The 24,835-nt window shown below is 34.3% G+C and overlaps 1 protein-coding gene across 1 annotated transcript in view; it reads left to right on the top strand.

The window, feature by feature from the left end:
• The window catches only part of LOC128676184 (protein unc-13 homolog B-like), a 229,728-nt gene that overhangs the window by 39,691 nt on the left and 165,202 nt on the right, over positions 1-24,835 (top strand). Inside the window, exons 6-13 of the mRNA XM_053756181.2 lie at positions 18,448-18,561; positions 20,111-20,226; positions 20,681-20,784; positions 21,444-21,529; positions 22,019-22,115; positions 22,518-22,740; positions 23,300-23,384; positions 24,157-24,324. Of these exons, the coding sequence (XP_053612156.1) occupies positions 18,448-18,561; positions 20,111-20,226; positions 20,681-20,784; positions 21,444-21,529; positions 22,019-22,115; positions 22,518-22,740; positions 23,300-23,384; positions 24,157-24,324 (993 nt within the window). The remainder of the gene's footprint in view (positions 1-18,447; positions 18,562-20,110; positions 20,227-20,680; positions 20,785-21,443; positions 21,530-22,018; positions 22,116-22,517; positions 22,741-23,299; positions 23,385-24,156; positions 24,325-24,835) is intronic.

The following is a 24,835-nucleotide window of genomic DNA, read 5'->3' on the forward strand; positions in this document are numbered from 1 at the left end:
AGGTCCTGATAACTTTGTAATTATGCGTGATTTACCTGAAATACAAGATTTTTATTTCAGTCAACGTAAACTTAAAAAAAAAACATTTTCCGTTTGGATATTGATATGTATATGTATATTTGTATATTGCAAAAGAAAACAAATCTGGTAGGATGGATTGTTTGTCTATATGTTAGTATAAAAGTTTATGTTAAAATGTCATTTTGTGGTCACAATAGAATTTGAAGCATCAATAGTATTCATTTAACTTGATTAATAGAATACAATCTTTTACGACCTCAACTCTGAGAATTATTTTAATGACTTTCTCAGAAATCTTCAGAAGCACAGACGATTTGGTTTAAGTCACTCATCTTCTTAATTTCTATAATTTGTGGATAAAGGAGAACTTAAGTTACTTTATATTTAGTGATATAATGATTTCATTTGATTTTGCGTTTACTGGTCTATTTTCTAATAATAATTTATACATATAATATTCTTCTTTATTTACCGATTGCCTATAAATGTGGAGGTTATCCTGAAATTTAATAAATCTCTCGATGTGACAGATAGAACGATTAGATCAATAAAAAAGAAAAAAATAGAAGATGTACATATTAAAAGGTTTACTTTTTACTCTTTGGGTATAACTTGAGTATAACTATAATAATTTTACCAATATAATCAATTGCAACTTTATGTGGCTTTCTCCAGGGTGAGTTACTTTTCAAGTCTTTTTTTATTAGCGCCCGAAAGAAAGACCCTCAATATAGTACGAGTATATAATGAAATTTTTAATCTTTCTAATAATTTTAACTCTTTACCAAAAATTGTTAGACTAGCATCACTAGCAGACTAACATCAGCTAGTTCATTATATGTATTGAGATAAGGAGAGATTAGATATGGTTTGAAAGTTGTAATACTTATTTGTTTGTAGGATTGAAAATGAAAAGTCGATAAATAAAAAGATAATGGGCCTACTTGGCAAGGATCTGAAGTGTGTCAGGTTGGCGCCAAGGGTCTCAGCCGTCTAGCCTTGCCAAGTTTATGTCCTCGTTCAACAAAATGCCCACTAACCAAGACATGTATGATAACAAAAAAATAGTCGTGGCCTTTTTGTATAGAATTCCTAGTAAATTTCCCGGCTACGCTCGGGTAATACTATAAAAAACCTTTTTCTCAGGAATTGTGTGATTCCTGATTGTATTACTCTACAATATTTATGAAAACTGTATATAAATCTATAGATAGGGGTTGACTTCATTTTATAATATGTCAGGATTTATTCTTTAATTTTTTTCATATTTGTTGTTTATTTTTCATTATATATTTTCATATTTCATGTTGCATATTAGGTTAGGAATATTCATTTTGGTTTTTTGATTATCCTAGGTGATTCTAGGGGGCGATTGTCATATAATGGATAAAGTTCACGAAACGCACGTTCGCAAAAACTTAAATCTATACTTTTCAGAAGGTATGCAGAAGTTGCTCTATATCTTTTTCTCAGAAATTCACGTTTTAGTGACTAATGAGTTTAACTTTTTCGTGAACTGAAACTTACCATCATCCGTATCACCATCGAAATAAAGTCTAGTTTTTTTTACGTGCTTTAATTTTTTCTAATAGAGTTGAACTAAATCTACTGGATTATTATCTACAAAGAAAAACTACGTATGTTCGGAGAATGAGGATTAAACTCAATTTAAAGCACAAACATGGAACAAGATTTAAATTACTCAGTCTGTTTCTCTGATATAACTAGAATTGGTTTGGTGCGGTTGTGTACGTGGCTTTGGAAATTAAACTTACCAAATAGTAATTTATATTGTAGAAACATGTTTAATTGTTTAGATAAACCGTTGATAATCTGGATTCAACAACCTTAAAATTCATTATCTGTATATAATATAACATTATCCAAATAAGTGATTAACGTGTACCTTACGAATCACAAAGATTGTTTATTTACATATTGTGTCTCGATTAAGTAGTTAAGATGTGATCGGGTCCCAGGTTCGAATCCAGACTCGTGCTTCATGAGAATTGTATACCAATCTGGCTCATGTGTAGTTTTCATAGGCCACTACTTGCAGTGAAGGATAATATCGTTAAGAAACCTGCACGCTGGTTGACAGTGCAAATTCACTAGTGTATAGGTATGCGATAACTCAGATGAATCTGACGCACGTCAGATGCCTTTAGGCAATTTGAATGAGTTCTGATACCAGTGATACTCGTAAAGAAGAGATCTTCAACAGTCACAAACGGGGAATAGAGGCACAAGTATATTGTGTAATACCAAACAAAAAAACATTTTACGTGATATTTGTAGTACTTACATGAAAAATATGACGTAAGTTTGGTTTATTCATAACCTGCCGCCGCGTATTGCACATATACTAAGCTGTAACGCGAACTTTGTTGTTTTATGACCGCTAGGGACGAGATATTTTGTTTTTCAGATGTAAAGCATTTATTGAAATAAACATAACGCTCCATTTTATCATGTCTTGGATATTGGGAAGACTATAAAGAGTGTCATTATGGGAAGTATTTCAAAAAATTTCATAGAAATTAAAATGACAGCTATATATAATCTTTTTGTTTTCCTACTAAAAACTCTGGTTAAACAAGCCGTCTGCTTTGGATTGCTCACAAAATGGTATCTGACCTTCATGGTTTACATTTGTATACGACATTAATCTAACTAACATTAATCTAATTAACAAACATTAACTAAAATATATAAGTTGTATTTAATAAAGAATACCAAATCCCAACTTATTTTTATAAATGCGAAAAAGTGAGTTTATTTACTTAACTAACTCAACCAATTTTCTTGAAATGTTGCAAACATAATATATATGTGTTTTTTAAACTTTCGCGCTTTGAATACAACTACTTAAATTATATAAACGGGACTTGGAAGGAACCTTTTTTATTTAATCTTGCTGACGTTTCAACGACCTTGCAGTCGCCGTCTGTCGCGACAGCTGTCAGTCTGGCTGCGACCACGGCGACTGCAAGGTCGTTGGAACGTCAGCAACATGAATCAAAAGTATTTCTGCCAAGTCCTATTAATGTATGTAGTTACAATATATATGGTTGACGACAAGAACTTTCATTAGGAAAATATACTGTTCCCGTGGGAAATTAACGAATTCGCAAGAAAACGACACTTATGTTTAAGGCCAGCATATCTTCTATGACGCCTCTGATATCGCGTTTGTTCCAGGCCATCGATGATGACTTACGACCGGCACTATCTTGCCAGTTTCCTTCTTAATATCATAAAAAAATTAAAATACTAGCGTTAATTTCAGTTCTTAAAAGGAATCTAAGCATAATTTCAGTTATTCTTTTATCGCGTATTCTAAGACTGGTAAAATTTATTTATTACTATGATTCAAATTCGTATTTTTGTCATCTTTAGTTCAATTCCCCGTTTCCCGCTAATATTAATGAAAACATTGTGTATTCTTGCGTTTTCCCTTTTCCCTGTTACTACCCAAAAATGGCGCCGTCTGGGCGGGAAGCGAGACTGGTGGGTGGATGCCGTCAAGGTCGGTTACAAGGCGTAATGAATGGGCATTGGCAGTAGGTTGTGAATTGGCAGTAGGTTGTGTAGTTGCAGACTATTCGACGATGGTATCGGCTGTGACGCATGCGACCATTTACGTGTCAGGAGTACAATACTGTTCCTGTTAATGGTTGACATTATATCGTATCTATACATATAATGAAACTCTAAGTGGGCTATATCTGTACATATCTGAAATAATTATCCTAAGGGAATAATAGTAAGTTACTGAACAAAGTTAAAAGACCTCACCATCCAAATAATTAGTCGATTGTTAGGAAAGTTCTATTGACATATCTATAGCATGTCAATATCCGTTTACTTATCCGTTTTGTATAGATTACAGTTCGTTCCTCATGGGAACTGAGCACCTGGAAATTGGGTATACTTGGACGCGAGGGAGTTTTAGGTTTAATCTATTAGCAAAAATATTTATCATAGTTAGTTGCAATTTTACTTCACCAGTGCAATACTTGACATGCTCATTCGCAAATGGCGGCACGACATCTTGGAAAATAAAAAAATCGCCAACGAAATGGGCCTGAAATACGAGCTGTGGCTTTTTATTACACAAAAATTAAGATTTTCAACAAAAATAATAGAAGGGCATCAGTATTACCTATCGCGTTCAATATGCATCCATAATGCCTCCGTTCAGAAAGCTTGATTCCCGCCCTATTCTTAATAAAAACATCAAATTGTGTATTTTAACATTACAGTAGTCAATCTAAGCATCTTTATTCAACGACATGACAAAACCAGTAAACTTATTAGCTAACGCAAAACTGAAATAATTCCACATCATAAAGGCCTCGTGAGGTGCAGGGAGCGAGGGGCGCCAAGATTGATGGATTGTTCAGCTATTTACACTAGAGCTATGATGAATGAACCAGGGCCTGTCGCAATTCCTGTCGTCGATGACGATAAGACCATGCGGGTTAACCCATTTGAAATCGCATGCAAGAATTGGTGTATTTATGGCCGTATTTTTTTAAATAATTAAAAAAATTTGAAACGAAACAATGAGTGAAATTTCATTCATTAATCTCGGCTAGATCTAGGCGCAGATAAATGTAGATTTCAGATTAGATAAATTTTACATTTGTTTTTTAGACTTGATTTGAATGCTACACATGAGTGCATATGATTATCGCTACCTTATTGACTTCAGTTTTCATATTCTCTGATACTTACTTTTAAAAGAAATGAGAGTTTCATAAGTAAGTATCAGATTCAAATCAAAATCAAATCATTTATTCAGAAATTAGGCCTTCACAGGCACTTTTTCAAGCCATATACTAAATTAAATTATGTTTACCAAAGCTACAAACTACTAGCATTTCGGAACGACCACTGCTGAGAAGAAATGCCGAAAGAAACTCATTCAAACAGTGTTGGTCCCTATTATGCCAGAAGGGCTTACCATTTTTTAAATATAAATTTATGTATAATTTTTTATCAGTAATATAACAATGTAAGTACACAATAAAGTACATTGTCAAAAGGTATACTGAAACATATTATGATTGTGATAAAAAAAGCTTTTAATAAGATCGAGCTGACCAGTTCCCCCCGGCAGCACCCGTTCACGAGTTGACGCGTGAGTCAGCCATCGCGAAGCTCAACCACAATAGAGGGAACCTCCCGACCCGATCCACGATCAGAGGAGTCCAAAAAATTGGTTAGTCATGAAGTCAGTCAGGTCAACATTTGTATGCATAGTTTCTGCATATATATAGCGTTGCAACATTAGCATTATCATATATATTTACTCGCATTCATGATAGGTCTAAAAAACAGATGCACACGAGTTAACCTAATCTTAAATCTAAGTTTAGCTAAAACGATAAGGGCCAAACCCAGGTCTAGCCAACCATAAGCAGGCTATACCTAACTAAGTATTAGGTATAGCTGCTAAAAGACCGACACCATAATAATGTAGTAAATTTGCATTAAAATACCAATCATTTAAACAAATGTCCGCATTCATACTTGTATATAAGTGAAATCGATTTTCGCAAATGTTACACGTGTCTCTGACGACTGTAGAGGTACATGTAGTACGATATCCGTTCCTTGTCTCCGCCTTCCGTCGATACGGAACCCTCTTTTATGGGGGAAACTGTACGCTCACACCGCTCCTAATGTCCCATTTCGATAAAATCTTCCTGCTTGTTTTGTTTTGGCGGTATTTAAGTTACAACCAATTTTGAAACAGTAATGTGTTTTGTTATTATTGCCCTGTTTTATTATCGATATATAAATCAATGAGATATTGAGATTTATTCGTGAAAATAGTAACATTACAAACGTATTATCATACTAACTAATATCATATCCTACTAATATAAATAAGAATGGTTGGTTATATATATATAAACAGAATACACAAAACAATTCGAATAAATTTTGTGTAGGTACCGTAAAAGTAGATATAACCTGGAAGCCTTGAATAGTAGAATATGCACACTGAATAATGCAGATACAGATATACAGATCACGTCTTTTTTGCCTTACGGGATAGCCAAGAGTTGATTGAGATTCAATAGAGATGGGTTGCCAGCCTATCGATTAGAAGAAACTCCAGTTTGTAAACCATTTATTTATTATTTTATTATAGGTATTTTGAGAAAGATTTTGTTTATTGATTGATAATTGTTTCACTAATAATTCTAAAATCGTGTGATTCTTCTAATATGCATCAAGTCAAAATTTAATCTGCTAGCCAATTTGTAACAAGAAAAAGCCACCATATACCACTGTTTTTCGATTTCATTTGAAATAATTAACACCCTTGTACTCTGGATTTTTATCATGTAATCTAAAAGTTTCATGTGTACATAAATAAATATACATTACTATGGAGTCGATAAGAAGAATAGTGATCACTATCAGTTGAAACGGTAACGACTACACGAACATCTAATTCCATTACACGCCGCGCAATAAGTTGAGCGAACACATCGACCAACTTTCACAAACCTTATTACGTGAGAACAACCCTGATTGGTTTACCCCAATTCTAACCTCTCGCGGATGCTTTTATTGGGAATTAGTGCTTCATTACCTTATATGGGTACTAAACTAAATATTAATACATAAATTGACAACACTCAACGGCTTACACTAAGATTGTATCGCGGATCCAATGGACGAACACTGAAACGAACACAACTTACTGCAAGGTAAATATCTGTGAAATCCAGAACCTCCGTGGCCTAATGGTTAAATTGCCTTTGGCATTTGAAATAACAAAAATAAGCAGAGAACACAGTCACATTTTGACATAGTTAAAATACCAGCGATTTGGCACAAACACGGATAAATTAGACACGGCAGTCGTTTGAACATAAGCTGGAATGTGATTTAGATGACACCGACCCTCTGTTAGGCGTGGTTTAGGAGATGTACGACACATACTCACATAAATACTGTTATTATGAACGATAATCCAACACGTGTTTACAATTTCTATGTAAATTTTTAGACATTGTAACTTTCCACGTATATTTAGCATGACGTCCGTTGTCGCTATTTTTATTAATTTATTTCCAACCCCTTTGTTGTTTGATAATACGAAATGTATAGATATTTTTAATATTTTCTATAGACTGTTAATCTCTTTCTGAAATGTACGATACTATTATAATTATGGAATTTAAATATAAATATAACATATTATATTAATCTAACTAGGCCAAGATATATATATATATATATATATCATTACATTAATTATTCACTTCACTATCTCCATTACTGTTTTACCTTAAAAACCACCTGACATTAGAATTGCACAGAACCTGCAACAGTTAAAAACAAACCTCCTTATTAAAATTCAAGAAAGCCATTACAGAAATATCTTTAATAGTAAGACATCTTTAAAAAGCGTACAGCCGCGCCTCGCCGTCTACTCAGAATTCAGGACACGAGTCGAAGTGAAAATAGCATTGAGAACCTAATTCCTTTTTATTGCGAGGATAACGTCAATTAAATTGGCGTCGGGGTTCCGGAGAAATATGATGACGAAGACAAAGCTATTAGTCTAGATTTAAAGGATCAGCTTAAAATGCTAATTTCCAATTCTTCTGTCGTGGAATAGAGGAGTAATAAGGAAATTTTACTACGTTTGAGAGCGGACAACTCTGACTTTAATAGTATAAATGACACTCACAGGCCGACTCTGATGACAATAACACTCAACGGCCCACAACATGGATGTCTATGACAGATAAGTATGTTTACATCCGAGCTCAGTATAAAGTCCTTAAGTATAAGATATCAAGCCAGAATCTCAGTCAAATACGAACATTTGTCTGAGCTGTAGAACTAACCGTTGGTCAAAACATCAAAAGTTATTTATACAAGTTGAGCAAATAAAAAGGTAGTAAGCCAGGTAAAAATAGGTAGAATAATTAAAACAAAACCAGTTCCCGATAGAAGCATGCATAATGGACATCAAAGGATGACCCACATCGCACTCCGGTGAACACCTAATCTATGGAGACTAATAGAAAGCTGCTGTGGCGACGAGTCGACGCAACCCATATCGATATAATATTATGCAATTTTTTTGATAATATTGCACCTAATGTGCACGTACACAAAACCATAAATCTAGTTTTTTCATAAATGCTTTGATTTTGACCTACATATAAATTTTTTGAAGTCTCCACATGCTAAATAAATATTTTTTAGAAATAAACGTATCAGCGCTTTGAAAAAGAAAAATCTTTATGTAGTAAAGTATATTTGCATCGGGTATAGTTTACACTTTCTCCACTTCCAGATCAAATGGCTAATTTTTTCGCAAATCCTTACGTCGATGCATAGTTTATTACATCAGTTTTGACCGCATCTCTTACGCCGACCTTTTTGTGAGGGAAAGTATCAAAGTTTGGGAAATCCTTTTTGAAATGTAATGACATACATACTTTATACATACATACTTTTGATATCAGTTAAGAGCATTAGTTGTGTGTGAAGACTGTTTGTTTGTTCCTTACATTTAGAACTATTAGTGTAACTTTATCGAACCAATAAAAATACTGAAACATATTACGAATGCATTACAATTTATATATATATATATATATATATATATATATATATATATATATATATATATATATATATATATATATATATATATAGACAAGAAAATTATGTAAATATACTATCGATTTTCGGTCAAGGAAAACAATTTAGGGAGGCGTATGTGAGGGGTATCTATATGGTCTGTTGATCGGTTTGGTTTCATTTACATAATTTATCCGTAAGAAGAAAATACAGCGGTCGGCAACATTTTGACAGTCAAGTCACTCTATGTGATGCACAATAAAGAAAAGCTGGGCCATACTTGTAATTTTATGTCTAGAAATTCGTCCTATATGCGTACAATTGGTTAAGTCTTTAGGGACTAGTATTTTGCTAAAATAACCAAGACCATAAAAGGCCTCGGGTAGAAATCTCAAGTAAGAGTGACAGCGCCGCATAACTTTAGCTGGCCGCGGGTTGCCGTCCGCTAAAGTATAGATATATCCCACCAAAAACATTTTCATGTAAAAATGTTGCCAAGACGAGTCTAGTTTGCTTTACAATCTCTAAAGTCAAAATGTATGAAAAAGTGGTCAGATCTCGTGTAGAGCCAAAATTCTTGATATATGCGCCCTAACTTTATCAAACCTAACTTCACATACTCTACATTCCAGTTAAAACGTGTAGCTTACGATATATAAAGTTATATAGTTAATATTACGAAATATTTTGGTAAATTAATGAACCAACAACTTACTTATTATATTCCTTATGTTTGTTCCTTATTTTGCATAATAATATTATATCTAAATGGAAACAATAAAATATGATTTCATAAGTTTTTGGAGTTCTTGATTATAAATATTTACTTACTAGGTAATTAATTATTTGAAATGAGACCATTATTTAAGTTTAGAAAGATTTTTTAAATCTAGAAAGTTAAGAAACATAAATTATATTACAGCGCGCGTGTGGCGCAAAATTATCTAAAATATAATAATATTCTAAACAGTATTTTCTTTTAAGTTGGCACCAAATCAAAACTTGGTTTGTCTACAAGTGATTAGTAGAGTGCTTCCGGGGATCAAGCCGGGAATCATTGAGCGGGATAATATGTCCCACACGGGAATAGCATCACAGTTTCAATTTGAAATGCCATCCCAAAACCTACGGGGTGGGAATAGCGCTCAGTTTGTGTACGTCAGCGAATAAGTGAATCCGTGTTTCACGTTACGCTCCACCGCCTTCGATTCACAATTATCGGAACCATGCCATAAACAAGTTTCCTATTTGAGAAACCAACATATTTTTTCGCAACAAAGTTTTTTATTAGGAAACCTATAAGCAATATTCTAGTTCGAAAATAGAATTTTAACTTTTTTTGCCATAACAAGTTTCTGATTTGGAAATAGAACAATAACTTTTTAAAAATTTTGTGAAGTGTTCGACCAGTTTGAAAGTATGTTTACGCAATTTTGGTCGTTGTGTGGAACTTTTTAAGGCGTCCATGACCTTGGTTCAGTTCAAAGCAAGTTGGTAAGTTCTGTTTGGGCTCATGTAATTACTTTACATTAGATTTCCTCGGAGAAGTTATACGATTAATCAGCATCACGTTCTCGATTCCTCACTGTCACTGGGCCTTAATCTGTTTTGTTTCAATGACCAAGTTTCCTAATGATCTTATTATGCGATAATTATCCTACGTTGAGAATACGTGTCTGCGTTTTGTTGTTATATCTTGTTTTGTATTCGTATCATGTATTTCATACAGATAACCGCTAGAGGAAATTGTGACGGAGATAACCGCCAGAACACATAAGTATAATAAGTTTAGCATATTATTCACTGTTTTAAGATTTGAACTCTGCCAAAGTTTGATAGCGAAGAAATTTAGTTAGTTTCTACTAATACAAATATACAAAATCTTGTAATTAATACTTTGAAGATTATTCATTAAAATAGTTTATAAAAATTTTATATTATTGTGTTTACTTTTTGTACTGGCAGATTTCAATTGTTTCTCATTATAATTCGCTAAGATAATATGCTTTTAGCATTAAATCCTTCTATAATAGTAGTATAATAAGAACAAAAAAAATGAAAACAATTAACAAAGTAAATTAGTTAAAGCCGAGTGGAAAGAAACCATAAATTAGTATTTTGAATATCTCATGTAAGTACTTTAAAAAAACAGTCTAAAATTACTATTTCTAACTAAAAATAGGTCTAGGAATTCCTCTTGCAATGCAGTGTGAACAAAGAGCCCGGTACACTCATCTGCTAATGTTGCAAAGTTGTATGTATGCGGGAAATTGCGCAATTTGCATTAAAAAAAATAACGCGTTGTAGCTTTTGACTGTTCCTTTCTTATGTAAACTGTTTAGGTATTTTCATAACAATCGAGTAATTCATGAGGAAGTATATTTTCAAAACATTAAGGAAAATAAATAAAAAAATATACGAATAAAAAAGTAATGTGTTATCGTGTTTGATTCATTAAACAGTAATAATGTACATAATTGTACTATTACTATTAAATAAATAAATAAATATATTAGGACAAATCACACAGATTGAGCTAGCCCCAAAGTAAGTTCGAAACTTGTGTTATTGGATACTAACTCAACGGTACTATATTTTATAACAAATACATATATATATATAAACATCCAAGACCCGGGCCAATCAGAAAAAGATCGTTTTCCATCATGACCCGACCGGGTATCGAACCCGGGACCTCTTGGTTCAGTGGCAAGAACTTTACCACTGCGCCACCGAGGTCGTCATTTATTTGTATACTTTGTTATTATTCTATAAAAAAATATTACAGAATTGTCTTATTCAATACCATTTCTTTATCGCATACTTTTACACATAAAATCTAACAGTTATTTTGCAAAAATATGATTGTGCATCCCCCTGAGATAACGCGGTGGCTGGCATTTGCCATAGTAATGTACTGCTAGCATAAAGTCTATGAGTTTATTATTATATTTTATAAATATAATAGACTTTATTGATTTATTGAATTTGTTACCACGTTTTCCTCTTGGACCCAATCTTTGGAGTCTATCTCTTTTTTTTTGAGAATGCCTTCTGCAATAAATACTTTCTGAAATGAGGACGATTTGCTTCTTGGTTGTTTTTCCGTAATGGTCAAATAGATTTAAACCCATTTTTAATTGTGGACGTTTTGCTCTCAGAGCATTATATATTGCTGTCGATGTGCACCCAAAGACATTTAGCTTCCAAAACCTCCCGAAAAGGTTTGAAACTTAAGTTTGTAAAGTTAAATCTATTTCTATCCGTATTCTCTCTGTCATCTGAGCGTTTTCCAACTTTCTTGCTCAATCACAAAGCGTCGGAGCCCAGGGTCCGTTGCAAAAAAGTTTTGTATTTTCACTCAAAAACAACTGGATCGATTTTGATGAGACTTATCTCAGCAAAGTATATTCCTTGATTATTATTAAAAATTGTATTTGGCCATGTCAGGTGAGTTGATTCCATTTATTTGACCTGTAAGTTAAGTATATTGAGCTTTCGACATAATTTTAGAATTAACTGTGAACCCCTGGCCATAAAAAATGTATTGGCCATGAAAGTGGAAATTGAAACAATAAATCAAAATATGTGCTTATATTAAACAGTGGTTATACATTTAGGATTTTTCGGCGTGGCGTGAGGTTCCGTCCTAGAATATATCGTAAATGTCGTACGAAACGATTAAGCAACACATAGCCATAACAACTCAGGCAACAATAGTTTTGCCAAATAGGATTTCCGTTAAGCAGGCAGGTTGTAAAATACCCATATCTTTAAAATGTTACGGTAATTTTATTACGCTAATCCTGGGGCGTCACAACTCCGAAAATAACCGGTAACACGCGAATATGAGAGGTAGAAAGTTTGACTAGAGAGTTAGACTTTTTGCATAAATTTTGTACACCCTGTAATATAACGTTTATTTTGAGTTCGCTGTCTTGAATGTTTATGTAAGTAGGATTACAACTAAATTCCCCAGGCATTTTATATTTTGCTGACTCTCCGACTCGACGGCACGCGTTTTGTATAAGAATATTTTTGCTATCCCTTTTTGGAATGCTCAGTTTGTGTATTGCGCTTCTGAACGCTACGGAAACTTTGTAATATTTAAACAAATTTCAATTGTGGTAGGCGGCAAGTCAAATATCCATGGAATTAGTAGGTACTCCGATGTAAATATCAAAATGATATTGTCATAAGAGTAACTTTACAATAAAATTGAAAAAAAAATCAAAAATCGTTTTTAGGCATAAGTAACATTTGATATTTGAACTATGAACCAATGCTCAACGTTCAAAATACAACACTACTATAAAAATATCTTTATAATCCAATGACATGTGAAGAAGGATACATTATTGCAATATTCTTGTGTTTGATACTTACTTATCACAAAGTATGTTTTGTAGACCTGCTACGCCGTAGACCGTCTAGTTCTACGGCGTAACAGGTCTAGAAATGTATATTTCTAGTAGCATATTACTAGGAAAATGTTAACGAATATAGAAAATAAAGACCTTTGTATAATCAGAAAACATTCAAAGGTTTTTACATAAACATTTGGATAATTATTTGTTATACAAATAACTTTTACATCGTGGGAGTACCACAAAGTACTCCCACGATGTAAAAGACTATCAACATCATTAGCAATTTTAACGGATTGGCGGGTTTTCACGACTGCAAATACAACCGGGACCAACGGCTTAACGTGTCTACTGAAACACGCAGCTTAAGATTTTTGGTCACCCATCCAATGACCGACTATTGTGATAGTAACTATCACAGGCCAAGCGCACTAATCACTGCGCCATTGAGCTCCTCATTCAGGCAAAATTGATTTCAAAATTCACGTCAGAGAATCGTCTTAATAATGTATTCAGTTTATAAGTTGGAATACTCTAGAGTGGAAATAGTTTTCAGGTAACATTGTTAAGCTCTGAAGACACTTCGTCGAAAATTAAATCCACTTCGTTACAGACATAAAATTATTTCCTCTCGATGATACCTGACCGTTATGGGATAATATGCGTTTTTATTATTATACTTAAAGATTAATTTACGATCGTACAACATTACTTTTATATGCTGTTTAGTAATTTTGCGGAAAATATAACAAAATATTAATTTATAATTATTAAACCGAAATCATTGAAATGTGGTGGATATAATTTTATCATTAAAGTTTTTTATTATATTTATCAAAATTAAATAAAATCATGAAGGTAAACTGGCGGATAATACTTAGCATTTTTTTATACTTATTATAAGCTAGCGCCGCCCCGACTTCGCACGAGTGCAATATTATGTATTTTATATTCATATAAAGAGAGAATTCTTACGTATTATATAACAAAGTCATCTGCCAATATAATTATATAAAAGTTCTGCCGATACAAAAAGTTTAATTATAAACTGAAATGAGAAACTAAGACACGTATCGAATCCAATTCAAGTCATTGCTGCATCCCATTTCCAAGTTATTTTGAGACAATACCATCACAATATACTACCTCTCTCTTCTTCGTTCTCATCTGTGACAGACGCCTGTCCCCATAAAAACACATACAGTATCACATCTTTATCTCTCTTACGGGGTAGATAGAACTTAGAATGGTGAAACTCGAAGCCATTATTTTTACTCATTTAGCTTTACTGCGGAATACTGTTAGTGGAATTGAGACTGACTCAATAGTGAGTGGTAGCTAACCTATGAGAAGAATCTCCAGTTTGTAGACCCTTGATTATATTACAATCTGCGCGAGAAGAGAAACATATATGCAGACTAGCATAGAAGAACATAAAAGTTCATTTTTTTATACTACTGAGCTTTAGAACTACACACTTTAACAAATAGACTTTTTTTTTCACACACAGATTGAGCTAGCCCCAAAATAAGTTCGAGACTTGTGTTATGGGATACTAACACAACGATACTATATTTTATAACAAATACATACCCGGGCTAATCAGAAAAAGTTCTTCCATCATGACCCGGCCGGGGTTCGAATCCGGGACCTCTCGGTTCAGAGTTAAGTACTTTACCACTGCGCCACCGGGTCGTCATCTGATGGGAGGTGACCGCTGTCTATGGACGCCTGCAACACCAGGGATGTCACATGTACGTTGCCGGCCCTAAATAAATCTTTCCACGCCCTTTTTTATAAACTCATTCCACATCGTACACGGGAGGCAGTAAATTGTATTTTATTCTATAATTTTTATTATCTTCGTAGGCAGGTATCATACAAAGCACTATGTATCACTCGAAAGAAAGTGTTCACAACTCGTGTGTATGCGACTCTTGACTAGCGTCTCAGGTCTCAACATACACCCTCATTAGAATCTGTGATTTTCATTTCTCGGTGAACTGCACTATTATTTTCTCCAACAATCTTACATGAGATATTTTTAAACCTGAAGTGGAAGCTCAGGGTCACATGGAGTTACTTGCAGTAACTATTGGAATGCAATGTAGGCTGAAAATATAAGATTATTATTTCAGGATACATAATGGCTGAACCTTTTTGCTCAAAGTGAGAGTATTTATTCATACAAGCGTTCGCGCCATCTGGGAGTTCAGTCAAGCCTTTTAGCTAAATTGACAGAAGTTATTTCCAACTGTATTATTATGGAGCTGTTAAATTATGTCAGTATTTCAGCTTCTAGTATTTCTCGGAGGCATAAAAAAGTTATATATTTTTAATAATAAATATTGTGGCAATAGCTCGGTTCGTTTAAATAAGAAATAATAAATCAATTTTATATAGAAATTAAACTTACATTAATTATTAATTTTGTTTAAAATCTTTCTGTAATAAATAAGTATACATTCAAATAAATTGAATAATCCAATACAATTTCTTCGTCAAGTACAAATAACCAGTTGTTCAAAGTTAAAATAAGTAGTTCTATTGCTTCAAATTAAATATTACTTTATTACAAAACTTCAAAAAAAGGATCACAATTTGAACAACAAATCAATTCGAATATTTCACAGGCCTGAAATACGATTTAAATGTAAAAAAAAAACGTAATCAATGTTGCCAGTTCAGTAATAGCACGTTGTACACATCGCAGGCTAACATGAATTAACTCGCTGCTTACGGTAGCTGACAGCCATTTGTCACGCGACCACGTACGATTGCTACTTATGGGCTTAAACATTTAAAATATAAATTGTTCAGGTAGTTATGTAAGCTAAAGTTTCATTATGATGGAAGGTACTTTTTGTGTTCAGGAATGAATTTTGTGTCACTCTTTTTTTTTCTTACATATTATAAAAAGAAGTCCCAGTCCCCCGAGGGATTTTTGTACGGTTTTCACTAATGAATAGTGTGATTCTTTCGTTTTTTTAAAACATAAAAGTGGAGTAAATGAAAAAAAAACATACCTATACATTTAACTCACTCACTCTTTCTCACCTGCGCGCGTTCTTTTTTGCACACGTGTCAGTTCAGTGTCGTGACAAAGATTTTAAAATTTCGATTGTGATTGTGAAACCGGCCACCTGTCTGACAGCAACACTCCTCGGGACTGCGGTTGTTGCCTATCAGCTGCCAATACTATGTATCCCTTAGTCGCCTCTTTCGACATACACTTGAGAATACAGTACTTCGTATATATTCTCATAACCAAACCATACCTTTATATCAACCTATAGAAATATCTACCAAGAAGCATATTTCAATGATTCCGGACTTTTAAAACCCTTCATCACGTACGTAGTCTAACTCATAAACCACATGTAATGTTATTAAATTTTAATAATTAATTTCAGCTAATATAAATCATTTGTAAAGCACACGTCGCAGGCGTGATTGCAGGTAATTCACGGTGCACTAAATACATAATATGCTAATTGCGACCTACGGCAAAAATGTTAGCTTTCATTTTTGATTGGCGGTAAAATTACATCACTTACGAATTTTAATTATTAGAATCACATAGTTCGTGTTTGTTATTTTACATAAACGAAGGCTACAAAGTTTAAATCAATATTATTTATCTATAATCAGAAGTATCGAAATTCGGAGCGTAGTCCTCTTTTGTTAAAAAATAGGGTAAAATATATAAGACTAGCGACCCGCCCCGGCTTCGCACGGGTGTAATATTATGCATGTTACATATATATAAATCTTCCTTTGGAATCAGTTTATTTATTGAAATAACCCGAAATAAAATCTGTTCCGTACTTTTAAAGATCTAAGACAAACAGACAGCGGGAAGCGACTTTGTTTTATACTTTGTAGTGATAGTGATATAGTTTTTTTAAATAATTCAGAAGTAAAACAATCTTGCTTAGTATTACTGTTTCTTTATCTTCAAAATGAGTTTTTAATATTTCAACTACAATCAAGTGTTTTACTATGTAATTATTATAAATATTTTCGTATTTACGAAAATTATAGTTTGTATTTTTGTCGTCGCCCCAACTAATGTGTGGATTTTTAATATCAGTCTATATTTGAAGGATATAGTATCGTATTAATACCATTTATTACTGCAAAACTATAATCTGGCTTGAGTGTAATTTTCATTTTCAATTTTCTAAAAAGCTTTAGCTAAGATATTTGTTCTCAGTAAATGTAATAAAATATAATTTAACTATAAGCATTACGTTAATAGCCACATTATATCTCGGTGTAAAATATAAATTCGTTTTACAAAGTATACATAGAATAAATTAATTTTTGTGCCAACATTTTCTGAAATTAGTTACAGGAGTGGCTTGGTTAATTTCGCGTCTAATCCGATAAAATGGGGAAAGTGGGGTAATAAGTGAACTATAACTGCACAGTGGCGTACCTAGGAAACCACAAGCAAACAAAGGTTTGGGGACTCCCAACTACACTGTTTAAGTTTCATCAGGAAGTGAAATTATGAATAATACGAATGAAAAAGAATCCCTCTAACAATAACTTAGTTTTAATACCTATATACTATAAATGTCACTTTCCACCGAACCATCTATCGTGTTTCCACAAAAAAAAAAATACTTGAGTTAATTATCCTGAATTGATACTTATTTTTGATTGAAAGAAGGAGAAACAATCACGCTTTCACATTTATAACATTAATTTGGGTTACAATTTGAAATGACGAGTGTGTGTGTATAAACTAGGGGGTCCAGCTGCCCATAACCGTCTTGCCCTCTTAGCTACAGCACTGGCTGTGCGCTATTATATTCTCGTGGTCGACTTGGGAATAAATTTAATGTAAGAAATTGGGTCGTAAGCGAGATAGGTCAATGATTGGTTGAATGGTGTCTCGAAGGGATTTATGTGAAAAATGAGGCTTCGCCGCGCTTACTGGCTTAGTGCTGAGACGAGGATGCGTGGGTGTGTGACATCGTCAGTCACTTGTGAGTTTATTTATGATGCGGGAAATATATTTTTAGTTTTTATAATGGTTAGATGCGGTTGTGAAGGCGTTTAAAAAAAATTTGTAGGATTTTGTGACTATCTTCATATTATTTGGACGAAATTTTTGCTTTACGACGAACGATTTTTGTTTAAAAGTACTTTTTGGTATTTTCTATAATTATGAAATTATTATTTCACTCATTTAATCTCAAATACAAGGAGAATTTAAGTGTTTAACAATTTAAATTATGTGAATTTAACGGCGAAACTATCCACATCCGCTACTGATGACTGACTTATGGATATTTGGCTCGGTGATCAAAATCGAAGAGTTTAAAAATTATTTCGAAATATGATTTTTATCGAATTTATAAGGCATTAGCGCTTCGTCACCAGGTCAGTTATCTGATGAAAGAAAAACAATGTGTGATTCCAGATGCGGAAGGGACGGGCGGCGCGGACTTGCAGAGGAAGCTGGATCTGCTCAATGGAGCCCTGGACGCCGAGCGCGAGGCCCAGGCCCGCAGACAGATGCAGTACATCGCTCACTGTGAGTTTGTTTGATATAATTAGATACATTTAGATTGCTGAGTTGACGTGTGACCCAACGGGCTCTTTGATCAAGATTATGAGACAAATTATATAGTTCTTAAACATAACCCAAAGGATAAAACGGTTCGTGTTACTATAAAACTCTTGTCGGTCTGTCTGTCACTATTATTGGTGTTTCTCATAAACTGTGATAGACAAATGAAATTTTCAACGATGATTTATATCTGTTCCCGCTATAAGAATAAATACAAAAAAAAATAATAACATTTATATCTAAGGGAGCTCCTATACCACAAATGTAATTTTGTTTGCCCTGTTTTATAGATGGTACGGAACCTTTTGTTCGCGTTGATTTGACTCTCACTTGGCCAGTATTTTTAAACTGATTTATTTTATTTTCAACTTTGTTCGATCTGTGAAATAACTTAATATTAGCTGCGCCCCAGGGCTTTGCAACCGTGGTAATTTCGGGATAAAAAGTACCCTGTTTGTTATTTCAGGTTATATTCTATCCGTTACTCAATCTCATAACAATCCGTACAAACTTTCGAATTTATAATATTGGTAAGATAGGTGAAAGAAAACTGTTCGAATAAAAATATATTAAGATTCCAAGAGATCTATATTTACACGAATATATTTTGGACATTTCCTGTAATAATTTATTTGTATAAAGAAAACATTAGAAGTTTCCTATCTAGTGTATATCATACACTTTCATGAGCAGGGTGGGTTAGGGGTGGCAGTCGCAAATTCATAACGAACCAACAGGACAAAGGAGTGTACGGAACACTTGTGGTTTGCGTCCGGTGTGCACTTTCCAACTACTCCCTGTTAGCTGCAAACTTTAAGGCTTTTATGAAAAAATATTATGCCATAATACTTGGTAAACTTCTAAGTTTTACTTAAGTCGTTAAATACTTATAGCTATTTACTTTTGAAAGTACCAAAGTGTGAGTAATATTTTGATTTTAAATAGTGAAATATAAGCAAAGTTATACGAATATATTATTTATTAATTAAAACTTTATTGCACAACTTGAGTTCATAATTGCTGTACCTAATGGCATGTGGCATTCTCTGCCATTCAAACCTTGATAATATAGAACATGATTTACTGAAAACGCATCTCTAATTTTGTGCGTAACTAAAGCTCGAGTCATAATGTTATATGTGAAACGTAATGATGCAATTGTCAATTAGATTACTATATTGCATCACGTTATTTTATGAACTGCGCACATTATTCCGTTGTATTAACAGTTGTAACACCGTGTGCCATAGACGTTGCTAAAAGTGTAAGGATAAATTATTATTTTTATTAAATTGTAATTATACAAGCGGCTCGGCATCCCATCAGGTGAAACAAAAAAGTAGTCGCCTATCTCTGTGCTAAATCCGTCGTAGTATTTGAGTTTATTCATCACAAACAAAAAATCAAAAATACATATATTTTATACATATGGATGGATAAATTATTCGTTTTAATTAATTACCTGTAATGTCTTTACATAAACTGGATTATACATTCATTAATAATTTTCCAGCGGGCTACTCTGAGGACTCTGACTATACCTCGGACCTCAACTATCCAGTGGGCCAGCATGCCAACTGTAGCGCTTCGCAGTTCCGCACGGCAGCGCATCAGATGCACACTCCACAGGTAATCAAATCAAATATCTTTATTTGCCAAAAAGCGTAACTACTTATTACATGGTAACATTTATGATTTAGTTCTAAAACTACTCGTATGCGTTGTCCCGTCACCAACAAGAAGTCCACCTCCGAACTATATAAAATCCGTATCTCAGATGATGGACGACCAGTTAGATATCAGGACAGATGCTGTGATTTATTGTAGTAAATAATATGTGATAATAGTATAATAAAGTATATGGAACGAAATTACACTTAAATAAGTGCGATTATGTTGATATAATACAGGATTACTTATGAGATTTACATAACTAGAAAATCTACTATTTTTTATCTCCTTCCATGCCAACATGTATGTATATTGATATACCCAGGTCGCAATAAACTGACAACTCGAAATGGATTCTGATTCCTTGACAAAGGTCAGTGACATCTCAGCCTATTAATAATTCTGTTTGCAGAGGTCACTGGAGGTGTCCCGGGAGAATTCGTACGAGCGGGAAGAGTACCACCTACACGGCGACACCGACCCGCTGTATTATAACAGTCAGCCGAGGACTAATAGGTGAGGTTATGAGAATATTTGATATTTACAAACTTATAAATAAATATATGATATACATAGGTATATCATATATTTATTTATAAGTTCGAAACTCGGGCGGATCGCTTTTCTGATATAGATCAGAATCAGAAAAGTGATCCGCCCGAGTTTCGATTGTAAGTTATTAAAAGTTCATTTCATTATAATTTTTCTCAAATTTTTTTGAAGGTTTAATCGAAGCAAAATAATCGAAAATTTTCTTTCTTAAATGAAAGAAAATTTTCGATAATTAAATTAAATTATTTTATTCTATTGTAATTTTCCGTATGTTTCTTAATCGTAATCAAATGGTGGCTGATGAAACTATCGTATGGGTCAGATTGGTAAATTAAGTGACACAAGTAAGATTAGAATCCGAACACGTCGTCTTAACCACTGGAATTCAACGGCTTATTATTAATTCATCACAGTCACAAGTCTACTGGACATGGACTGGCCTCCCAAAAAATTCCACAGAGATCAATTATTATTTTTAATTCAATCTGTAAAGCAGGTTTATCCAATATCAGACACCAGCCAGCTTATCTCAAATACACTGATTGTGCATTTATATTGACATTTAATTTTTTTTTGGAAGAGAAAATAAATAAATGTTATTAAAACATATTATTATCTTTCAGGATAGAGACATGGTCGCAGCTGCACGCGCAGGCGAGCGTCGAGTCCGCCATCTCGTGGCGGACGGCGCACGACTGGCAGTCCACAGGTGATTTTATTTATTTATTTTCTTAAGCGAAATACATGCATTAGTGTAATTATTAAAAGCCACATTTACTTGACGTTACTGAACAAAAAGTGAAATTTATTTCTATTTGTGTACCGCTTCTTATTCAAAGTCGGCGGTAGAATTGGTAGTTCTTGGGTAGCTTAAATACATTTTTGACGTCAATAAGTGAAGTGTATATCTTAATTTTGATTTACAAGTATAACCAGTGACGTTGAAAGTGACTTGAAGTGAATTCAAGTGACTGTTGAAAGACTGTCACATGGTGATTTGTCCGCGTTATTGACCTGGCTGATCTATGCGTGGATAAAACCAGAAATGTGTTCAGATGAGAGAGAGAAAGTCAACGTTAAATTGGTCAGAGAGGAAAAGCGTTCCCCATCGATCCAGTTTCGTTCTGTACAAAATAATGGTATAAGGTCCCTTATTTTAAACTGTAGTTCTATTTAACAAAGTATAAAAATATTACAGAGGACCAGCGGCGACCAAGTCTTGAGCGTCAGAACACATTGTACGATGAGAGCATGGGTTATGGATATGATGCGTTCGGCACGAGTACGTATATTAGGTAAGTAATGTACATACATAAGCAATTTTTTCGGTTGAAGCGATGTAGGTCCAGTGGTTAAAGGCCTGTGCACACTGAACGCGTACCCAGTGTGCATAGCAAAATTGTTTGGGATTTTAAAGCACGTGTACACGCGAGTATAAATTGGGAGTGCAAAGGCTTTAAGACAACCTCCTGTGATTGAAAGGTTCCAGACCTAGATCCGTAGTCCTTACTTATATACTATCTCACCAAATCGTATGTATATAACGCGATGTGATCAGATAGTATAAAGAAGTGTCAACATTAACATGAAAATTTTCAATGGTGGGTAGATTCATTTTACATATGTATGTATTTTATAATACCCTGTATAACGCACAATATCGTAGCTTTCTTACGATCTTTTTGTCAATCTTCCAGGGACCACTCACATATATCGCAGCAGGCCAGCTATGAGGAGTTCCACGACTCCAGCAGCTACCCGTACCAGACATCGTACCTGGGTGACGACTCCCGCCAGTGGGACAGTGGGGGGCAGTACTTCTATGACGATGGGTACGGCCTTACGCCCACGGAGTACGAGAATATGCTTAATAAGAGGAGGTCTTCGGTGGTGCAGCTGCCGCAAGTGCCTCCTAAACAGGTAAGACATACTGTTGGTTGGGTAAAAAATAAAATGTATGAAGATATATAAAGATGATCAGTATGAATGGTCTGGTTCAAAAGTACCAGAACTGTTGAGGCAGCTGGCCTTTGATGGGCGGAAGCAAAAAGGTTTGTGAATTACATAGGGTTGAAGTTGAAGCGAAGGGTCTTCGATAAGCGAACGGTTATGGTACCTGGTTTAAAGGATAGCCATGGGTATTAAATGAGAAAATGCGGCCAGTGTGATTGGAACCTTTACTGTCCAAGAGAGTATTATTGATTGGTTCTCAGAGCTTTTCGACCGTCATTACGATCCGTAAATTTTCTTAAGGAAGATATCATTTCAAAAATCAATCATTCTTAAATTAACCACAGTACAGATTTAATGATTTTAAAGTCAGACAGTACAACTAGTTCTTGTCTTTGTTAAAACTCGAAAAATTGCAATGACAGCGCTGAGACGCCGTGAGGACCATAGAGCCAGATGAGTTTAATTGTCCTGTTTTTGCATGACTTAAACAAAATTATTTGATTGGAAATAATGTATTTGCTTACAGCTTCCGCCTTCGTCCCGCTATTCGGATTATAACGAGATGGCGCCGTATCGACCTCGGCCGCGACGGACGACGGCTAGCCTTCCTGGTAAGTTTAAATTAATCCTGTTTAACATTTCTACTACCGTTACTACTAAATAATTAGCCATGCCTATTATTTCTTAGAATAATATGTATTGTTATTAGATTACATACTTATATTTATTGGTATTTCGATAGGAAATATTTCGACCTATTAAAAAAAATAAAAAATAAATTGTTTTCGCTACAAAAAAATATACTGAAAGTTGATATTATTCACGCTTAAATTCACGTTGTAATAATTTTATTTGCAAATACGTACATTACTACGTACATTTCGGAACATAACCATTCCTCGAAAGGTTTCTTATTACAAACTTATTTATAATCTTACTGTATAAATATGGTAATAATTATGAACGTTTATGATCCTTTTTTTAAATAAAAAATAAATTATTCTTATTTATGCGTTCTCCACCATTGCTTCTCAGTCATTGAGCTTCGGAGCCCAGGGTCTGCCTCATTATTGCTTATGCCGGCTACCCACTATCGCGGGAAGTTTGCCGAACTATGCTATTTCGTTCTTCATTGCGGTAAAAATATACAAACTAAGAAATGTTCATGCATTCGCGTCGACATCTGAGTTCGATGATAGTGTATAGCCGGCATTTAAAAGCAATGTCCCGTTGCTCAACCGCGCTCAGTCATTTTGATGGCAACGTACGTCAATGTTAAAATATATAGAAAACGACGAAGCACGTTGAAGCTGCAACGTATTGTGTCGACGCAATGGACCCTTACTGAGCAATGGGCATTTCAAACTGCCTGCTTTATTCCAGCAACGCCATCTTCAACGCCGAAGCGCGGGCGCGCGCTGCCGGTGCCGCCGAGCAGCGAATCGGGCTCGCTGCGCGGCCGCGCGCGCCGCCTGCCGCGCCCCCCGCGCGCCCCGCACACCCTGCCCACCCCCGCCCTGCACACGCATGTGCCTTACGTACCCGCTGCCGGTATGTTTGCCTGTCTTTGCTCTAAATCCTGAGAGCGTCTCATCCTGGCTGGTGAAAGTAGCATACTTCATAAATTTTAATCTATTCAAAATTGACTTATTCCATTTTTAATGTTTTCAAAAGACACGGTTCGTGCGTTGACAAACGTGACCACATCCTCTAATGACATAAAATATTAAGGGCCTGTTTCATCACTTTGTGATAAAATATCATATTGTATCTATAATCTGACAGATAAACTAACTACTAGATAAATCTACCCAAAGTTATGTGCCAGTTAACTCTATCCAACACTTGTGAAATACAATTTATAAAGCCCTGTTCGATATCTTACAGGTTATCAGATACTTTGTGATCAAGTGGTGAAACAGACCCTTGATATTAAGATATTTTTGACAGATTTGAATTTATGGCCTTTATTTAGGTTAGGTTATTTTTCAATTTGATATCTTACGATTTCTTTTATCTTATACTTTTATGTAAGATATCAAATTGAAAAATAACCTAATCC

Source organism: Plodia interpunctella, chromosome 15 (assembly GCF_027563975.2).
Source record: "Plodia interpunctella isolate USDA-ARS_2022_Savannah chromosome 15, ilPloInte3.2, whole genome shotgun sequence".
In the NCBI taxonomy this organism is placed as follows: domain Eukaryota; kingdom Metazoa; phylum Arthropoda; class Insecta; order Lepidoptera; family Pyralidae; genus Plodia; species Plodia interpunctella.